Raw genomic sequence first — 20715 nt, 5'->3', positions numbered from 1 at the left:
TATTTTTAATATATTAAGATTTTACATAAAATTATTTTTATTATATTATATTTTAATTTTATATTATTATATATATTTATAGATGTTGTATAAATATTTAATTTATGCATCATTTTAATATTTTAATTTCTTTAAAAAAATATTTTTAATCATATATATGGATTTGGATCCAAATACACATGGATAGTAAAATATTTATCTGAATATTTGAAATACGGGTATTCTAAAACTACGGATCCGAATCTGAATACTAAATCTACGGATTCGAAGGATTTGAATCTGAATACCTATTTTTTTTTTTGGATATCCGGGTTCATCCCACACCTATTGAAAAGCATGTTTTCAAATTAAGGGTCTGACTGGTTCAAACGCAGCGGTTGCGGTTGCGGTTGCGGAAGTTTGTAGATGCGGGTGGTTGCGACCAGTCAAAAATCTCGTTCCGCAATTTACCCAACTGGGTTTTCAGTTCAACTCGTATCCACTCTTTCAGCTCTTGCTCCTTATCTGATAAGTTTCCTGGTTCAGCCTGTTTACATATCCCACGACGAGGTCGAATAGGACGCTGAGGCGACTGAGTCGAACTTCCAGGTTCATCACAGGCTTTCCCAAACCGCCTCGACGGCTTTTGACACTTCTTTTTGACACCGACACCTTCAGCCTTTTCAGCTGGCTTCAGAGGTGGAAGCGATGAATCACCTCCTCTAAAGTCAGTTGCTTTGAACTTGTGCCCTTCCCGCATTCGACGAACTAAGTTATCTATTCGGGGATCGATTACTTCTTTCTTCCACTTTGGATCCCCACCTTCATCTGGGATTGAATACGTAACAATAACCTCAAACAAAGAACACAAACATTCATAAGTACACAAAGTTTGAGCGTCTTAACTTCTGTTTTGCAAATAAGATAGACAACAGCATTGTACCTCAGTTTGGGTTTCTACCAAAAGTATGTCTTCAAAATTCAGAAGTGCATTTGTTGAGTCGCATCCTTCTGGTTCTTGCAAGAAAGAAGTGGTTTTATTAGGTTCGGGAATTTTCTCAAGCAATGAGGGGATAGCTTTAAAAGCAAAAAGTTGCAGCGCCAGAGGGAACCCATAACACGCTGTTGACTGCTGTTTCAAACAAAGGCGCATGACCGAAAGGGATTTATCCTTTTTAGAAGGATCAGAAGGTTGAGGTGGTGTCAATCTAGACAGAGTGCTGACGAATGCCTCTCTCCCCCATGGATATTGAAGAAATGATCTGGTGTCTTCCAGCATCTCGACGTAAGCAGGCGTCAAACGAAGAAGTTTGTGACCACAAACCAGGAGCCCATCTACAAGCGCAATGAGAGCTAGTGGCAACCGCTTCCACTCAGGAAGACTAGGCTGTTCAAGCATACGAAGAACATCTGGTACAGTCACGTCTTCATCTTCAGTTTCAAACAACTCTTTCCACATACGTCCAGGTGTGGCATCGCTAGATTCTGACCCGTTTCCAACTTTTTCCCTTTCAGGCTTGCATTTCAGCCCCGTGATGTCTCCAAACTCACGCAGAGAAAAGCGTATTGGCTTGTCTGCAAACAAGAACCAGAGCTCATATAGGCGCATCGTAACCAGCTGACGGCTGAGGAGAGAATGTACAAGCTTCGCAGAGTTTGAGCAGCGCGATACAGGTAAGTGGAACAGAGCTCCAAACTGACTTCCTAGCAGACAATTCATTTCAGGGGAGCCTCTTAGTAACTTCACTAACGATCCAATGATACTCGCCTTTGAATAGATGTTCAGTCGGGGTTTGCCAGGATAGCAATTACGTGCGAACAGTCTTTCCGGGAAAGTCGGCGTGGTGACAATAAATTCCGGCTCGGTGGATGCAGCTTCGTCTTGTTTAGTGGATGCAGCTTCTTCTTGGTCGGTGGATGCAGGTTCCTCTAGTTCGGACTCCGTGCTAATTACTGAAATACAATGACCAAATCCAGACATTTACCAAACGCTTTATTTTTAAAAAAATTTCCCAAAGAATTTCACCGCGAAGCTTAGCGAAAGGAGATACCTAACGAGGCGCAGTTTTGCCTACTCGGGAAAATTTCTTGGGATTTCCTTCTCTATCACTGGCGGATTGACTACGAGTCACCCTCCTCGAGGGCGTTACGCTGGAGGGGGATACCATGGCGATCTGGGTACAGTCGAGGGTGGTTCTTATGTGGGATTCTTCCTATGTTTGGTTCTCAATTGCAGCTGTTTAGAGGTGGTTCCGGTATATTTTGATGGGATGTTTTTGTTTTTCTAATTCTTTTTTATTCTTTTATTAGGTCTTTTTCTGATTTTTTAAATAAAAAATCAAGAGGTGGCACGGTCGTAATATCAAGAACCACGCGCGCCCTCTGTCGACATTTCACAAGTCTGGAAAAGGCGATTTGCCCAATTTGCTAATTTAAACTTGAGGTCACCCAACTCCCTAATATCAAACTTGCAATTTGACCAATTTACCATTTTTTTCTCATATTTTTATCTACTAATAAAATGTTGTCACTTCAAATTTAAAATGGGCCAACAAGACATTTCATTAACGATACATATAATTAAGATTATAAAAGTTGAAACTGTTGACATGCATATCTATCATATAGATTCCTGATTTTTAGCATAACCACTTCCCTTCAATACACTAAGGGCATAGCCTCCGCGCAAGCTGGGTATGTTGTTCATGCGTTGTGTAGTTTTGTGTTAAGCGATTTTGTCTTTTTTTTAAAAACTTTTGTCCGTGTTTTCTATAATAGTGATGAATGGAACATTGGAAGACATAGAACTTGATTAGGTTGATATAAGAATAACTGGCGAATTTATATGTGTTGATATTTTCATATCTTATCTTGGTAATGATTTGATCGACCATTAGCGTTATTAGCGATTTCACGTTCAAAAGCTGAGGTTCATAGGAGTGGTTAGTGTTTACTTAGGTAATTGTTAGTATATAAATAAAAATATTTAAGGAAAAATATATAAAATTAGGTTTTAAAAAAATTTACAAATTATACGAACAATAAATTAATAAAAAAATTTAACCAAAAATAAACTGTTATTAAATAAATTATTAACTCTAGAAATTTGTAAAATTATATAGTTATAAAATTATTTATTTTTAGAGTTTTTATTGGACTTTGTTAAAAATAAGTTGTAGTGTACAAAAAAAATATTCTGAAATAGGTTGACTGATATTACGTGTATACGCACACCAAATAACCTAATGTGCACACTACCACAATCGAATGGTATGTCGATGTAGCACTTTAGGATCGAATCCACAGAGACCAACGGTTACACTTTATCTTTATGGGATCAATACTTAGCTAAAACAATATGGGGGTTTTAAGATTAAGGTTTCGTAACAAGCAAGTAACAAGATTAATTAAAGTATTCAGATAACTAAAATGCTAGCCTAGGGTGGTTTGATCGGGTGTTAAACAAGTGTGAGCCAAACAATTATTCAAGTTCGATTAAAGACCAGTCTAGAACTCGGATCACTCAAGTAGAACAGCCCACTGTCGTGGAACTGCCCCCTATGCTGATCGATCTTGATACCTAAACTCTCGTTTGGATCAAGATGCGACAGCAAGCAATAGAGATCAAGTCCGATATGTTCACAAAACACCCTAATATCTACTTTCGCTGATTAGGGATGCAATGCTCATTCAAGTTATGTCTAGCAACCTATAACACTTTTGATGAATAGATTAAACCTAGAATCAGGCACTAAGTGGTTAACTTGATGCAAGCCTTAAGAACAACAGTGAATGAAGACAATCGATTTATAACTTATTTATGTCAAGCTCACAGATCTAACACCCTAACACCCTAGACTAAGCAAGCTGACTACTCAGCCATGGAGCAAGAAAACACAGAGATAACAGATGAAGAAAACATGTGAATCAATAAAATAAAAGAGATAGGGTTCAGGATTCTTCTCAAGAGTGTAGAGATCCTTCTCCCTTTACAATAAGCAAATCCAACAATGGAGTTTTTGGGTCTGGTTCCTCTCTGTAAACTAGCGTAGTCTGATAAAGAGAAATAGAAAATATGATATATCAAAGCCACAGGCGGCTGGGAGAGAAAATATGGATAATTAGGGCAAATCCCGAAATAGGTTGTTGTTTCCTTAAAAATCTCTGCCGCTGGAACACTCCCTCGGAACAGTCACTCGGGTTGCTCCGCTATCCAGAACAGTCATCAAGACTGTTCTGCGTGAAAACCACCAAATTGCATTGTTTGCTGCCTCTTTTGTTCCAGCTAGTCCATCTCCCATCCAATGCAACTCCAGACCTGTAATGACTCGAAAAGGACTAGAAAGACACGATAAAGACTTGAAAACCAATTTAAAAACATATATACAAGATGTATAAAACACCATATATCAATTCCCCCAGACTTAGATCCTTGTTTGTCCTCAAACAATGTCAAGTATCAAGAACAGGGAGAAAGGTTTGAAAGTGTGGGAACTCTCCTATTCTCAGCAACCATACTTTAACCACGAATCTCTGAACCATACAAGCAGTAAAACTAGGACAACACACCCTTACCGGAACCCCACTGACTGCTGTTCAAAAATCGGCTCCATACTCTTCATCTCAAACCTGAAAAAGCAACACTATCGAGACAGAACTCCCTACATTCATTTAAGAGTAGCGTGAGCTTCTCATCACAGGCATCATTCAGGGTAGACGGTCTAGGTGTGGAACAGGCTATTTAATGGTGGAGTTAAGAGTGTTTAGGGGCTACCATTTCATTGAAGAGGATGCAGGATATCACACAAAATGGCAAGAGAGGATAGATCCATTGATGTCCACAGCCTCTACTCGTTTTTGCTCTATCTGGTGCGACTGTTCTGATGACGGAACAGGCAACTGATTGTTCTGCTTTCTACTTTCCTCTACACACTCTTCAATACTTGGTACCAACTTCTTGCTCGACCTTTCCAGTGGCTCCATGTTTCTTTTCTTTCTTCCCCTTCTCCATCACATTAATCTCGTTTTTTTTTTTTTTTTTTTTTTTTTTTTTTTTTGAAGACTGATATGGTGATGTGACGAAGAAGGAGGTAATACATGATCGTTCTGAGTGCCACTGGTGGTTCTGATTTCGCGACCATTCTGGTTCTCCACCCCTGCTCTTGCGCAGTTCATTGGTTATGGAGCGGTTGCTCCCTTAATCTGCTTGTTCTCCTTTCTGACTGAATTTCTGCAGCAGTAACGAGTAGCAGGCTGCGTTGATCCTTTCCTCTCCGACCTTTTTGCACATATCTGCACATATGACACTGAAAAACAAATGCATGAAGGTGGAATAAAGGCTAAGGTGCAGGGTGGGAACTAGCTAAAGATGAGCTAGCCACTCAGGATCAGCAAGATGGATAAAAAGGATAAGAAGTCCTGAGTGTGTTCTCGTTTCCCTGATCTAATGCCCATAACAAGAAGAATTTCAGTCAAGATTAGGTTCAAGTAAGGTGGAGTTAAGTCTACCCAGTGTAACCTGATCGGCTGAGAACTTCTGGAGAATCAAGTGAGATATGTCAGGGTGTTCCAGGTCCACATGTGTGTCTTTCGCCACTGCTAAGGTCACTGAATAAGATAACTAAAGCACGAGGTGGTCAGTGATCAACACAGAATAAGGTCCTAATTCCCACAAAGTTTTGACTGACTCAATAAAAACGGACTCAAATTGACCCAAAAGAAAAAAAAACAAAAGAAAGAAACGAGTTAGTAAACGACGAAAACCCTCCCCCAGACTTACTTCACAACGTCCCTGGTGTGAAAATAAATCAGAGAGAAGGTGAAATCAAGAATAAACATTTTTTTTTTGTTCGAGATACTTACCTGGCGCGGAGCAGCCTGACAGAGCAAGACGCGGTTGCTCTGGTAAAGGATGCTCTGGAATAAGAGCAGCCAGCTGCTTGCTCCAGTCAAGGGTCTCGGATTTTCTGATTTGTGACCTGAGACTCAACAAACTAAAAACAAAAATAAGTGAAAAAGAAAATCCTAATGTTAATGACACTTACCAGTGGGTTGCCTCCCACCAAGCGCTTGGTTTAAGTCTCTAGCTTGACTTGGTGACTGGGATCAGTCGGGTTGAGCAGGAGGGCTTGTTCCAAAACAAGCTCCACAATCAGACATGTTCAGCTCCAGAACTCTGCTCAACAACCCTTTCACAGCAGCTTTCCCTTTCTCCTTCAGCTCATGTGTGAGAATAGCTCTGACTTTAGAGAAAGGTTTAGAGGTACCCTTGCACTTTACCTCATACTCAATGGAGTTCTCATCACACTTGAGAGGTATCAAAGTCATTGTAGGATCTCCCTTGATCCTTTTCTTCTGGACTTTCTGTTTCACCCTTGAATTCCCTCTGAATTTAGTAGGATCAGTGCTAGGATCTTCATCAGAGAACAGCCTGCTCTCACCCTTATCACCATGCTCCTTCTCTGGAACAACCTTCAGCTTTTCTACATCAAACACTGAGATGCGAGAGGCGTGTGATGAGGAAGATCTGGTGGGTACAGCCTTGTAGAAAACTTTCTTGTTGATGTTGGAGAAGCAGACTCTCTTGTTGGGCATATCGATGGTTGCTCCAACAGTAGCCATGAATGTCCTTCCAAATATCAAAGGCATCTCATGATCCTTGTTCATCTCAACAACTTGAAACTCAGCAGGAACAATGCATTCCCCTACTTGAACATGAAGGCTGCGGATGGTTCCATATGGGACTGCTCTGGAAGAGTTTGCAAAGGTCAGGGTCAGCTGAGAACGCTCAACATCAGCAATACCCAAATCGTCTACAATAGCCTTTGAGACGAGATTCACACAAGAACCAGAGTCACAAAGAGCATCCTTGAAGGTTGTTCCTGCGATGGAGCATGGGAAAACAAACTTTCCAGGATCATCAACCTTAGGCAATACCTTCAATGCTGGTGTAGACAGTGCTTTGATATAGAGGACCTTGATCTCCTCTTGAGTCTCTCTACAGTGTTTAAAGAACTGGAGCAATGGACGAATCTGCAGAGCATCTTCGAATGCAAGTTCTTTAGGAAGCCTTCTCACCATCTTGTTAAAACCTATCAGCTGCTCTTCACTAATGGGATCCATCAGATGTCTAGGTGGAATTGGATAGGGAACCTTAGGAACATAGACTCGGATGGTGGAGTTTCAGCAGGTTCGCTAGGAGCAGTCACTTCAGAGCTAGCAGACTGCTCTGTGTTCTCTTCTGCGACTAGAATAGTCTCAGCAAACGGCTGCTCTATTGCATTACAGTGCTCAGTCCTAGGATTTTTATCAGTTCTTCCAGGGAGCGTCTCTTGTTGCCTCTTGACACTCTCAGCTGTTTGAGCAAGCTGAACATCGATCTTTCTTATATGGATCGCAAGATTGTCATACTTGTTATTCAGCTCAGTGAACATGTTGCCCATCCTGGTGTCTATTTCCGTGGTTACCTGATTCAACGCCTTGGCCTGAACCTGCTGACCCTGCAACAGCTGTTGCATCATCATACCCAGACCCTTCAGCTCATCTGGTTGACTGTTCCCGGTAGCTGGAACAGCATGCGGATTGCTCTGCGGTTGTCGCTGGTTCTGGTTCTGAATATGCCCGGCCGTAGGTTGTTCCATGCTGAAAACGTGCCCTTGGTTGTTTTTCAGTAGCTGATCAACCTTGGCAGTCAGCTCATCTATTTTCTGGGCGTCAGAACTGTTTCCTTTCTTGGAGCAATCACTCTCCTCTTTCTTATTAGCTGAGCTAGCAGCCATGTTCTCAATCAGCTTAAACGCTCCAGCAGTGGTTTGAGTCATGAAGTCTCCATTGCTCGCAGAGTTTAGAGCACCTTGGTATTTCCAGTCCACTCCATCATAGAAAATGTCCAGGATATAATCATCATCAAATCCATGGTGAGGACATTCTCTGCGATAGTCATTGAAGCGCTCCCATGCGTCGCAGAAAAGCTCATCAGTGAGCTGTCTGAAGGAGGTGATCTTGTTCCTCAATGCAGCTGTTCTCGCCTTAGAGTAGAAATGGCTGAGGAACGCTGATCGGACCTGTTCCCATGAAGTGAGAGAGCCGGTAGGGAGAGAGTTCAACCACCGTGCAGCTTTTCCATCAAGAGAGAATGGGAATAACATGCACGTGATGTAGTCTGGTGGAACACCATTCACGCGAGTGAAACTGCAGACTTTTTCGAAGCTCTCAATATGCTCCATTGGAATTTCTGTAGAGAGACCAGAGAACACCTTTCTCTGTACTAGACCGATCAAAGCAGGCTTGATCTCGAAGTCCTGCCTGGTGCAGAGTGGAGGAACAATGGCAGAGCGCGTAGTAGGGATGTTACGCGGAAGGTTTCTCTGCCCGATTGGAACAGTCTGCGCCTGTTGTTCCTGCTGCGCGAGAGCAGCCTGTTCAGCAGCATCCTGCTGAGCTTGGATGGTCTGCTGCATTTGTTGCATCTGCTGCTGCATGAGTGCCATAGCCGCAGCGAGATCATCCTGATTGGCGTGATCACCCATAGTGGTGTCAGTTTGCCTTGGCTGTTGACGATTTGTTCTTTCTAACCTTGCTAGCTCCTGGTTGGTAAATGTAACTAACTCTCCTTGTGCGTTTCTCCGAGTATGTCTACTGGTCATGCACCTGGAACATTAGCTGCAACAAAAAGGATAAGGCAAGTTAGAGGTCTTAGACTAAATAAATAACCGAAAAATAAAGGTAAAAAGATGGTCCCCGGCAACGGCGCCAATTTGATATTACGTGTATACGCACACCAAATAACCTAATGTGCACACTACCACAATCGAATGGTATGTCGATGTAGCACTTTAGGATCGAATCCACAGAGACCAACGGTTACACTTTATCTTTATGGGATCAATACTTAGCTAAAACAATATGGGGGTTTTAAGATTAAGGTTTCGTAACAAGCAAGTAACAAGATTAATTAAAGTATTCAGATAACTAAAATGCTAGCCTAGGGTGGTTTGATCGGGTGTTAAACAAGTGTGAGCCAAACAATTATTCAAGTTCGATTAAAGACCAGTCTAGAACTCGGATCACTCAAGTAGAACAGCCCACTGTCGTGGAACTGCCCCCTATGCTGATCGATCTTGATACCTAAACTCTCGTTTGGATCAAGATGCGACAGCAAGCAATAGAGATCAAGTCCGATATGTTCACAAAACACCCTAATATCTACTTTCGCTGATTAGGGATGCAATGCTCATTCAAGTTATGTCTAGCAACCTATAACACTTTTGATGAATAGATTAAACCTAGAATCAGGCACTAAGTGGTTAACTTGATGCAAGCCTTAAGAACAACAGTGAATGAAGACAATCGATTTATAACTTATTTATGTCAAGCTCACAGATCTAACACCCTAACACCCTAGACTAAGCAAGCTGACTACTCAGCCATGGAGCAAGAAAACACAGAGATAACAGATGAAGAAAACATGTTGAATCAATAAAATAAAAGAGATAGGGTTCAGGATTCTTCTCAAGAGTGTAGAGATCCTTCTCCCTTTACAATAAGCAAATCCAACAATGGAGTTTTTGGGTCTGGTTCCTCTCTGTAAACTAGCGTAGTCTGATAAAGAGAAACAGAAAATATGATATATCAAAGCCACAGGCGGCTGGGAGAGAAAATATGGATAATTAGGGCAAATCCCGAAATAGGTTGTTGTTTCCTTAAAAATCTCTGCCGCTGGAACACTCCCTCGGAACAGTCACTCGGGTTGCTCCGCTATCCAGAACAGTCATCAAGACTGTTCTGCGTGAAAACCACCAAATTGCATTGTTTGCTGCCTCTTTTGTTCCAGCTAGTCCATCTCCCATCCAATGCAACTCCAGACCTGTAATGACTCGAAAAGGACTAGAAAGACACGATAAAGACTTGAAAACCAATTTAAAAGCATATATACAAGATGTATAAAACACCATATATCAATGACCAAAAATAGAATTTGGTATAGTTTATGACATAATATAATGATTAAGTAAAAACTGGGTTATGTATGTAGTTACTCAATCTATGAAATAGTAAACCCTATTAGTAATGTTGTTGTTAAACTTGTTTTGATAATGATTAAAGTTGTTATATTGCTAATATATCTCTGGAGATATGTTTTTGGAATGATTGAACTTATTTAAATGCCAACAATTAGTAGAATCTTTTTTCACAATTATAAGAATCTTACCATATGAGTTATTGGAAGTTATGCTCAAACAAATGTATATCATCAATTACAATAGGTCGACTAATTTTTTGTTTGACATAGTTTTTAATCATGCTTTATAAAGAAAGTAGTTGATTATCAAAAAAAAAAAAAGTAGTTTAAGCCGGTGGTGATCTTTTTAATTATCATGTTACTTGTTTAATGTATAAGGTGATGGTGGTTGTGATAATTAAAAAAAAGTGATGGTGGTCTTAAAATTTGGTGAGTTTTAGCCTATCTCATTGCATTTAATTTTTCCTCCGGAACATTTAACCGGCTATCGTAATGGGCCAGTTCGAGACTTTGAACTATGGATTAAACTTACACGTAGGTTTTTAAGTATGTTATCGGAGGCTGATTTGTTATCGGAGGCCGATTAATGAGTGGCCCTAAATACTCTGGTACTCGGTAGTAAATTTTACTTCCTGAAGCCTATTAGATACCTAGAATATGCTATATATTCTGTATCAGTACGTTAGAGTAAATATAGGGAGATCCCTCAAATATTGTAACCAATCTCTGTGTATATTGACATGATCAGAGGAGATAATTGAGCGAGCTGGAATGAAAGAATGCAAGCCATGTGCTACTCTTGTTGGCTTGAAGGCTAAGCTAAGTGATAAAGAAGGCAAAGCTGTCGACAATCCAACCGAGTATAGGAGCATGGCAGGAGCTCTCCAATATCTCACATTCACACGCCCTGACATCTCCTACGCAGTTCAGCAGATATGCCTTTTCATGCATGACTCGCGCGAACCTCATCTTGTTGCTCTGAAGCGAGTGCTACGGTACCTTCAAGGAACAAAACAACTTGGTCTTCAGCTTTTGAAACACCAGAAGATGTCAATGACGGTGTACTCGGACGCCGATTGGGCAGGCTGTCCATCAACAAGAAGATCAACATCAGGCTTTTGTATCTATCTTGGTGACAACCTCATCTCCTGGTCTGCAAAACGTCAGCCAACGGTGTCACGATCAAGCGCTGAAGCAGATTACAAGGGTGTAGCAAACGCGGTGGCAGATGCTTGTTGGCTTTGTAACCTTCTTCTCGAAATGGACTTTCACATTCCTCAAGCCACAATCGTATACTGCGACAACATTAGTGCGGTATACTTGTCGTCTATTCTGGTGCAACATCAACGTACCAAGCACATCGAGATAGATATCCATTTCGTCAGAGAGAAGGTCCAATGGGTCAAGTACGTGTGCTACACGTTCCATCTGAGCTCCAATATGCCGATATTTTTACAAAAGGCCTTCCCACAACACTCTTCAACAACTTTCGCTCAAGTCTTGGCGTGGCTGCGGGGGAATATTAGATACCTAGAATATGCTATATATTCTGTATCAGTACGTTAAAGTAAATATAGGGAGATCTCTCAAATATTGTAACCAATCTCTGTATATATTGACATGATCAATAGAACATAGATTCAAGGGAAATACTTTGTCTAACAAAGTCACTGGCTTATGTAAAATAGAGGCGACAATTTTTAATGAATACTATTGTTTCTGGAATTCTGCGGTGCCAGACAATTGTTTGCAAAGATCTAAATTCATAGAGCTTCCCTTTATTAATCGATATAACACTGCTCCCAGTTCAAGCAAAAAAAAAGTTTAAAAAGCCAAACATGAAAAAACAAAACCAAAGGAAAATAATATAGCATGTGATGTAGGGAGATAAGTTGGCGGGAACGATGGCTTGCTCCACTTCTGACATTCAAGCATGGTGGCGTTTGCAGATTTGTTGCCTATCCAAAGCTCGAGAGTGTCAGTTGATCAAACTCCATCACTTTTGTCCCCGCACATGGGTGTTGCAACTAAAGAAAGTTCTGAAACCTCTCAGCAAGTAGTCCAGCAGAAACAACAGTTGCACTATATAATTTAGCAGTGGTAATAGCCAGATCAATGTTTAACTGCGATATATGGCAACTGGTTAGATCACAGAATCGAAGAGAGGATCTTAGTTTACAGTGAAAACACCACAGTAGATTCCCCGTAGTTTTGTCTTTCCGTGCTCTTCCTATATGAAAAATGCACTTGTACTTGTTATTAATATTAATGAAAAGTTAGGCATGATGGAAGAGTCCACACCCGTAAACCATTCTTGGAATAAGATTACGCCCTGAAACTGGATCAACAATAGGATCAAACCAATCCTACCAGAAAAAGAGCACTTGCAAGATCTTAGGGATGATGGTAGCGTTCAGCAAATTCCTATTGACCAGAGCCAAATTTATAAAGGACAAACGATTGCCAGATAAATGATTCTATGACATAATACAAAGGAATATAAAGGTAGTGTGGTGGAGATCGTCAACAATTACCTGGAGGATTCACCAAGGCGGAGATCGTCAAAGGGGCAGCAAGTTGAGCGGAATTTGCAACGGAGCCTGACATTTTGGAAGGAGTGATCTATGGATCGATGGAAGAAATCCAGACTCAAACGTCACCAATTTATACAGGATTCCATTGTCGGTTTTATTTTATACGTTTAAGATTTTGCTAATAAGAGAGGGAGACGGAGAGACTCAAGAGCAACTCCATTGGTAGGAGTAGGCATGGGCATTCGGGGTTCCAATCAGGTTTCGGTTTTGTCCAATCGGGTCTCGGTTTTTCGGGTTTATCAAAATCAGCCCCATTCGGATTATATAAAAATTCGGTTCGGGACCGGTTCGGATTTTATCGGGTTCGGATCGGGATTAGTAAATCTTCAAAGAACCGGTACAACCCGGTGTACTTTCGGGTTTTGGGTTCCAACCGGTTCTTCGGTTTTAAAGTACTTGATTTATACCTATTTTGTAACCAAAACATAAGTAAAATCGGTTCTTCGGATTTAAAGTACTTGATTTGTACCTATTTTGTAACCAAAACATAAGTAAAATTGATTCAGAAATAAGAAAAAAACATCAAACATGATTATTCAAAGTCAAACGAAAGGTATACATTGTTATTGATAGAAAGAAAACCAATAAATAAAATCATAAAACGAAAAATAAAGTTTTCATGAAATGAAAAAAATTATTCAATGAAAATAAAACCAAAATCTAAAAATTTCAAGCCTCAACCGCCACTTTCAACCATCAACCTTCATGTAGTAGATAGTTATTGTAGATGTTTAATAATATCTTAGTGTATTTTGGCTACATATCAGAAATTGAGATCATGTTTGGTACAAGTTCTTTTTTGGCATTTTGAATGTTTCGGGTTCTATCGTATATCCATTTAATTTCGGATTCGGTTTGGATAATACCCATAACCCGAGATACCATAAAACAAGATCCATTCGGTATTTATGTCGGGTTCGGATCGGTTCGAATTCATTTTTATCGGATCGGGTTCAGTTCAGATTTTTGGGTTCGGTTTATTTGTCCAGCCCTAGGTTGGAGCCCATTAAGGGTTCTAACGATTAAAATAGTAGTTAATTTTGTGATTTGAAAATTTTAGAACCCTTGTTAGTGTAATTAATTTTTTCATGGTCCAATGAAAGAATCTCTTTGAGGTTCTTAAAATTTTTTTTTTTTTTAGAAATCAAATGATTGGATTTCATAACAGGGAAGAAAATCATACATAAAAATTTAAATAAAAATGATATAAAAACATATTAAAAATACAAATACAAATCATAAACGAAAAAAAAAACGATTAGTTAAAATCTTGATTTGAAACAAAATATTTTAGGTGAAATGGTAACTCATCACTTGTGCTTCACTCGGAAATGGTAAGAGAAATGGTAACTCATCACTTGTGAAATGGTAAGAGAAATGGTTAAAAAAATAATCTTATAAAGAAAAAAAAGCTTATAAAGCGTGTAAAGAAAAAAAATGCTTCACTCAAAAGAGAAATGGTTTTCTTTGCATCTAACTCATATTGGAAAGCTTATAAAGAGAAATGGTTTTCAACCGTTGTAGGAGATGGATTACATCCCTCCACAAGGCCCATCGAATAACAGGCCTTAGCCCGGCGAGTTTAGCTAGTTTAGTCGGCTTAGCGGCTAAAGACGTCGGTTCGACCCCAGAGTACTTTTAGCCGAATAACTGAGCCAATTAGATATACTCGGCTTAGAGAGAATAGTGTTGAGGCCCGCATACTCGGTCTTGCACGTCAGGGCGCAAAGGACGACGCTATTAGGGCATCATGGACAAGCGACCTATAAAAGGAGGATGAGGAGACAACAAGAGAGGACTTCTGGACAACTTACACAGTAAGCGGCTAGATCTAGGGTTTCTCGACCATCTCTTTGATCTTGTTGCTTTAACCTTTGAGCTTGTTTCCTTACTTCCTGGTCACTCTTGTAACCCCTTTTGCTTGATTCTAATAAAAACGTCTTAGTCACCCCATTTCTGAGTTTATCATTCTAATCGACTGAATCCTGTACAAACAATTGGCGCCCACCGTGGAGTGGTGTCTACCTCATCCCTTCTACTGAGCAACGTCCTTGGTCTCCTCCAGTCGGGTATCAGTGCGTATACAAATCCTATTTCAAGGATCAGACTAAGCTCTGGTTCCCGATCCCTCGGTTGATTACGTCGTATGCGTTCCGTAGGGATATTGCTATTTCTCAGCTGCTGAATGGGTCGTTGCGCATAGCCGTTATGTTAATGGTCATGGCGGCGGAGATGGACATCTTGATGAGCGTGAGAGTGTTTGAAGAGCTGACCTTCACGAAGGCGGAACCGAATGGGATTTTCTCGGTGAAAATGCGCGCGAACTACAACGTTCTGACTGGTCATCCAAACAAGACGCAGGACTGGCAACATGCGTATTTCTATGTCAAGTCCGACGAGCATGCTTTCGAGGAACCTCCTGGGGACGACTTCCGCGTTTTGTGGAATAAAGAACTTGGTAGAAATTTCTAAGTTTGTCTGATCTTTACTCGACATTCCTGACTGTTTTTATTCTTTTATGCAGTTCGTCACCCGAACACGATCGCCTACCCTGAGAAGTTCTTTGAAAGTGCTCAAGCGATCGCGACGCACAGCCACCTTCGACGCAGTAATCCAGAAGGAAGCCGAGGAAGCACTTCAAAGACCCCGCGGGATCTGCTTTGGGTTGGCCTCAATTCCTCGTTGTGTGACTATGTAGCCGAGGAACTCGCCTGAAGAAACTCCGAACGTGCACTTTGCTGGGTTCAGTTTCATGCCGTATTTGTTGAGAGTTTCGAAGCATTCTTGCAGATGACGGAGGTGATCACTGGCATGGAGCGACTTAACCAGCATGTCGTCGATGTATACTTCTATGGTGATGCCCAGCTTATCTGCAAACATCTTGTTCACAAGCCGTTGGTAGGTTGCTCCGGCGTTCTTTAATCCAAACGGCATGACCTTGTAGCAGTAGGTTCCCCTATCTGTGATGAAGGCCGTCTTCTCGCGATCATCCGGGTGCATCATTATTTGATTGTATCCAGAGAAGGCGTCCATGAAGGTTAGCATCTCGTTTCCAGCTGTAGACTCGACTAAACGGTCGATGTTAGGAAGAGGATAACTATCCTTTGGACAGGCTTTATTCAAATCGGTGAAGTCGACGCAGACGCGCCACTTTCCATTCTTCTTTTTGACGACTACTGGATTTGCCAACCACTCGGGGTAGCGAACCTCAGCAATCGAGCCTGCGCCGAGTAGCCTGTCAACCTCTTCGTTTACGGCATTCGACCTGTCGGGGCCAAGTTTGCGTCGCTTCTGGCGGATAGGTTTGAATGTTGGGTCGACGTTTAGTTCATGAGTCGTTATAGCCGGGTCAAAGCCTTTCATGTATGCCATAGACCAAGCGAATGTGGACACGTTCTTGATGAGGAAATCAAGAACTGCCTGCTGCATTTCCTCAGAAAGGTACGCACCAATCCGTGCGGTCCGACTCGGATCAGCGTCGTCAATAGGTAACTCAAGAATCTCGCTTTCCTGGGAACAAGAGGTTTATTTGGGATGAGAAATGTGAGGAGGCATTTACTCAACTCAAACAATACCTGACAACACCTCCAGTACTCGCCAAGTCGGATGTCGGTGATGTTCTATCTCTCTAGGTCGCAGTGTCACAAGCTGCAGTCAGCAGCGTATTGATAAAAGAGGATTGCAGCGAACAAAAGCCAATCTTCTACACGAGCAGGCGCATGACCGGACCAGAAACGCGATACCCAACTCTAGAGAAGATGGCTTTAGCAGTCGTCGAAGCAGCAAGAAAGCTTCGACCATACTTCCAGTCACATTCAGTGGAAGTACTGACTGATCAGCCTCTCCGAACGATACTCCAAAACACTAACAGGTCCGGCAGACTCACGAAGTGGGCCATCGAACTCGGCGAGCTTGATATCACCTAAAAGAACCGCACAGCGGCAAAGTCTCAAGTCCTTGCGGACTTCCTAGTTGAATTGGGCCCAGAATTGGAGCAAGACCTCGCACTCCCGAGCCCAAACTGGACACTGCACGTCGACGGATCCTCGACTAACAAGGGAGCAGGTGCCGGAGTCCAACTACAGTCCCCGACCGGAGAGCTAATCAGGCAATCTTTCAGCTTCGGCTTCCCTGCATCAAACAACGAAGCGGAGTACGAGTCTTTAATCGCTGGACTCCGCTTAGCAAAAGTCGTAAAGGCTAAACGCCTAAGCGCCTATTGCGACTCTCAGTTAGTCGCCAGTCAGTTCAGCGGCGACTACGATGCCCGTAACGATCGGATGGACGCCTACCTCAAGATAGAGCAAAGCTTAGCAGCAGAGTTCAAATTCTTCGAACTCGTCAAAGTTCCCAGAGGTAAAAACGTATGCGCCGACGCCCTCGCGGCCCTCGGCAGCAAGCTTCGGGATCAGGTGAAACGAACCATCCCGATACACCGCATCGAGAAACCGAGCATCGATATCTTAACCGACCAAACCCTCGTTATAGCCCCGGTCACCGAACCCGCTACTCTAGACGACGACGGATTTGGTCCTGACTGGAGAACCGAGTTCATCGACTACCTCTCAAAGGGAGAACTCCCAAAGGAGAAATGGGCATCCCGCCGACTAAAAACACGCAGTGCCCATTATGTCATTCTCGACGACGAACTACATCGATGGACCGCGAGTAAAGTACTCCTCAAATGCATTCATGGCGACAAGACAGCAAGGGTTATGGCAGAGACGCACGAAGGCGCCGGCGGAAATCATTCGGGCGGACGTGCACTAGCGATCAAAGTAAGAAGCTTAGGCTTCTTTTGGCCGACGATGAACGCAGATTGCGAGTCTTACGCGAGATGCTGTGACAAGTGCCAACGGCACGCACCTAGCATCCATTGTCCGACTGAAATGTTACGAACAACGACCGCTCCATACCCGTTTATGCGATGGGCAATGGATATCATAGGACCCCTTCCCTGCTCCCGCCAAAGACGCTTCATTCTCGACCTCACCGACTACTTCATCAAATGGATCGAAGCCGAAGCCTACGCCCAAGTCACAGACAGAGAAGTCCGCGGCTTTGTCTGGAAGAACATTATCTGCCGCCACGGTTTACCTTATGAAATCGTTACTGATAATGGATCACAGTTCATGTCGGGCAACTTCAAGGAGTTCTGCAGCAAATGGAACATCCGACTAAGCCCTTCCACTCCTCGCTACCCGCAAGGTAATGGCCAAGCAGAATCCTCCGACAAACTCATCATCGACGGCATTAAGAAACGTTTGGACCTGAAAAAGGGTCATTGGGCCAACGAACTCGACGGAGTCCTATGGAGCCATCGCACAACAACAAGAGGATCGACTAAATCGACACATTTTGTCCCTCGCCTACGGCGTAGAGGCCATGGCTCCCGCTGAAGTTAATGTTTCAAGCCTCCGACGTTCTAAGATGCCTCAGTATGTTGAACTCAACAAGGAGATGCTACTCGACGCCCTCGATGAGATAGAAGAACGACGAGAGCAAGCTCTGCTGCGCATCCAAAACTATCAACATCAGATAGAGAGTCACTACAACAAAAAGATCCGCGCCCGACCTTTGGAACTCGGTGACCTTGTCATGCGCAAAGTGTTTGAGAACACTAAGGAGCTGAACGCCGGTAAACTCGGCGCCAGGTGGGAGGGACCTTACAAAATCATCAAAGTCGTCAAACCTAGCGTTTACCGACTTCAAACATCGCGCGGCAAAGAAGTTCCTCGAGCATGGAACTCAATGCATCTACGACGTTTCTACTCGTAGGCGTATTATCCCAAAAAAAAAAAAAAAAAAAAAAAAAAAAAAAAAAAAAAAACCCGAGTAGATGCACCCCCGTGGTCACTTCTACTCGACCGAGTAAATGCGCTACTGACGGCCACTTTTACTCGGGAAACACGAACTATGAATGGCTTGATCCTCAACCGAGGTACGTAGGCAGCCTTAACAGGTCCAGCTGTAACATGTTCTTTGCTTCGAACAGCTCTCGTACCTCCAGCAGGAGGTATGCAGACACTCACGTTCCATTGTCTAGCAATGTCCTGATCAGACACTTGGCTTAAGGACCCAACGGCCGCGAGTCACCTATGCTAAAAGAGCATTGATCGACCAAACAGAGTGAATCTTCGCCTTTTCTCGACTAACGGGTAACAGATTAGCTACCCAATTACTCGATAGTCATTGAGGAAACGGACGGAAGAACCTTCCACTCTTAGACTCAGTTCCTTGTTTTTGAATTTGAATGATGTACTTAGACATAACCTCGATTGAAATACAACGAGAACTGGACAAAGCCCCTTAGCGGGTTGTTTCGTTATATATTTGCAGATGTTAAAGAAAAATTGCAAGTACGGATAAAGAACGCAATAAAACACAAATCTATTTAAGTCTGCTTAAAATAGCGACTAGCCGACAAAAGAAAAGTGTGTTTAACCATACAACAACAAGGTCTGTCAAAGACCACATGCGCAAAGGGAAAAGTTTAAAAAGAATACAACATAAGAAGAAAATCAAGTTGCAGAGTCTTGGTCACCTTCACTCCGAGAAGCTGGAGGGTCGACTGGAGCAACCGGGTCCTCCACCTGGGTAGGAAAGTTTTCCTCCTCAACTTCCTCGACCGTCTCTACCTCGTTAGGCGGCGGCGGCGACGTTTCTTCAGCTCTATCACCTTCCTCCTCCTCGCCGTCTTGTCCTCCAGAGGAAGAATCTGAGACAAGGACAGGATCTTCAGTGCCCGCGTTCTCAGTCCCCTTTTCCTGAACCAGGGTATCGTCTGTCTCGGGAACATCCTTTTCAGGGATCTGATCCAGGTTCTCTTTCTCTGGACATTCCTCGGGAGCATCCTTCTCTAAAACCTCGACATGTTCAGTCGGGGCTGATGTGACATCAACTAAGGGTTCTTCGGACGGATCCTCGACGACTTCGCGCGAAGTGATGAGCTGAGAAGTCGTCTCTGGCCTGATCAAATTAACGTTTGACCCGTAAGGATCAAACGACGCTCTAAACCTGTCCTCGACAAAGCGAGAAGGAAGGACCAGGGGAGAAAGAGTGAGGTTGCTATCAGACAGCGGACCTACGTGAAGCTTGGTAGCCTCAGCCTCATGGAATTTTTCCTGCTCTTTGAAGACGTCGATCATCTCTTGCGGGATCTCAGTACCGCTGTCCCTTATCATTTCAAAGCATTTTCTCGTTCCTGAAGCCTGCCCATACAAGTTCTTCGCCTTCCCAAAAGCTGAATGGATCCCACAATTTTCCTATGTGGACATGTTTAGGAGAGAGTAAAAACTCTCCTATTATAATATAGATTTTGTTAGAAGATAAAGATCAAAACAAGATAATTATCCATCCTGGACACTTGTCTCATTCTTGGAGATTATGTATTAGTCATCATCCAGATGTCATTCTAATCGTTTTGCCTTATCTTTAATGTTTATAAAATCACCGACTTGTATCAACTATAAATAGGAGTGATGACACTTTGTTATAGACAATCTGAAATAAAAAGAAAGACATTAGTTTTTCACTCTCTCTCACTCATACAACACAAACACACCACCACATATAATAACATAATTATTTACAATACGTTATCAGCATGAAGCACTGACCAACTGAGATTTATTATTTTGAAAGTTTTTAAACCAGCCGAGGCTATGCCTTCACGATCAGATGATCACATGGTAGGATTTGCCTCCGTGAATTGAAAAAAAAGGATCACGTGGTAGGCTTCGCCTCCGTGAATTGAAAAAAAAAGGGTCACGTGGTAGGCTTTACCTCCGTGAATTGAAAAAAAAATAAGGTTACGTGGAAGGCTTTGCCTCTGTGAATAAAAAGAAAAGGTAAAAAATGGTAGACCAAGTCTCCTCGGACCTTGAAATAAGCAAAAGTCAAAATGGTAGACCATGTCTCCTCGGACTTTGAAAAAAAAAGATCAATATGGCAGTCTTTGACTCCTCGGATCATGTGGTAGGCTGAGCCTCCCGATTTTATTTATGCTATTTAAATTTTTGCAATTTAATTTATGCATTTATTTTATGCTTTTAATTTCTGCATTTAAATTCTCATCTTTATTATAATATTATTCTATGAATAATGTTATCATGTGAGTTT

The 20715-nt window shown here is 42.3% G+C and overlaps 3 protein-coding genes and 1 non-coding gene across 4 annotated transcripts; 3 read left to right on the top strand and 1 right to left on the bottom strand.

Annotated features, from left to right (window-relative positions):
* Positions 1-313: 313 nt before the first annotated feature.
* LOC125578124 lies at positions 314-7499 on the bottom strand. The gene is made up of 6 exons (XM_048740420.1): positions 7446-7499; positions 7132-7247; positions 5842-5957; positions 923-1932; positions 451-832; positions 314-324 (listed from the first exon to the last, which is right to left on the bottom strand). Exons 1-6 carry the CDS (start codon positions 7497-7499, stop codon positions 314-316), a joined length of 1689 nt encoding a protein of 562 aa, XP_048596377.1.
* Positions 7500-7887: 388 nt separating this feature from the next.
* On the top strand, positions 7888-7994 carry LOC125578729. The gene has a single exon (XR_007316812.1). It is a non-coding gene; the product is annotated as a small nucleolar RNA R71 (small nucleolar RNA).
* Positions 7995-10771: 2777 nt separating this feature from the next.
* Positions 10772-11566, top strand: LOC125578123 (uncharacterized mitochondrial protein AtMg00810-like). The gene has a single exon (XM_048740419.1). It carries the CDS (start codon positions 10772-10774, stop codon positions 11564-11566), a length of 795 nt encoding a protein of 264 aa, XP_048596376.1.
* Positions 11567-16313: 4747 nt separating this feature from the next.
* On the top strand, positions 16314-17993 carry LOC125578122. Its single transcript, XM_048740418.1, has 2 exons — positions 16314-16500; positions 16582-17993. The coding sequence occupies exons 1-2, from the start codon at positions 16314-16316 to the stop codon at positions 17991-17993; spliced, it is 1599 nt and encodes a 532-aa protein (XP_048596375.1).
* The last annotated feature ends 2722 nt before the right edge of the window (positions 17994-20715 follow it).

This window comes from Brassica napus, chromosome A9 (genome assembly GCF_020379485.1).
Source record: "Brassica napus cultivar Da-Ae chromosome A9, Da-Ae, whole genome shotgun sequence".
Classification (NCBI taxonomy): domain Eukaryota; kingdom Viridiplantae; phylum Streptophyta; class Magnoliopsida; order Brassicales; family Brassicaceae; genus Brassica; species Brassica napus.
Note: the sequence above shows the minus strand (reverse complement) of the source record. Positions and strands in the feature narration are given on the sequence as shown.

Excerpts from the sequence above, each read along its gene's own strand:
- LOC125578124 (XM_048740420.1), bottom strand. The coding sequence starts at position 7,499 with ATGATGCAACAGCTGTTGCAGGGTCAGCAGGTTCAGGCCAAGGCGTTG. Across the intron at positions 7,248-7,445 it reads AGGCCAAGGCGTTGAATCAG|CCGTTTGCTGAGACTATTCT; the intron begins GTAACCACGGAA and ends GCAATAGAGCAG. Across the intron at positions 1,933-5,841 it reads GTCAGGCTGCTCCGCGCCAG|TAATTAGCACGGAGTCCGAA; the intron begins GTAAGTATCTCG and ends ATTGTATTTCAG.
- LOC125578122 (XM_048740418.1), top strand. The coding sequence starts at position 16,314 with ATGACCGGACCAGAAACGCGATACCCAACTCTAGAGAAGATGGCTTTA. Across the intron at positions 16,501-16,581 it reads GAAGTGGGCCATCGAACTCG|AATTGGAGCAAGACCTCGCA; the intron begins GCGAGCTTGATA and ends AATTGGGCCCAG.
- LOC125578123 (XM_048740419.1), top strand. The coding sequence starts at position 10,772 with ATGAAAGAATGCAAGCCATGTGCTACTCTTGTTGGCTTGAAGGCTAAG.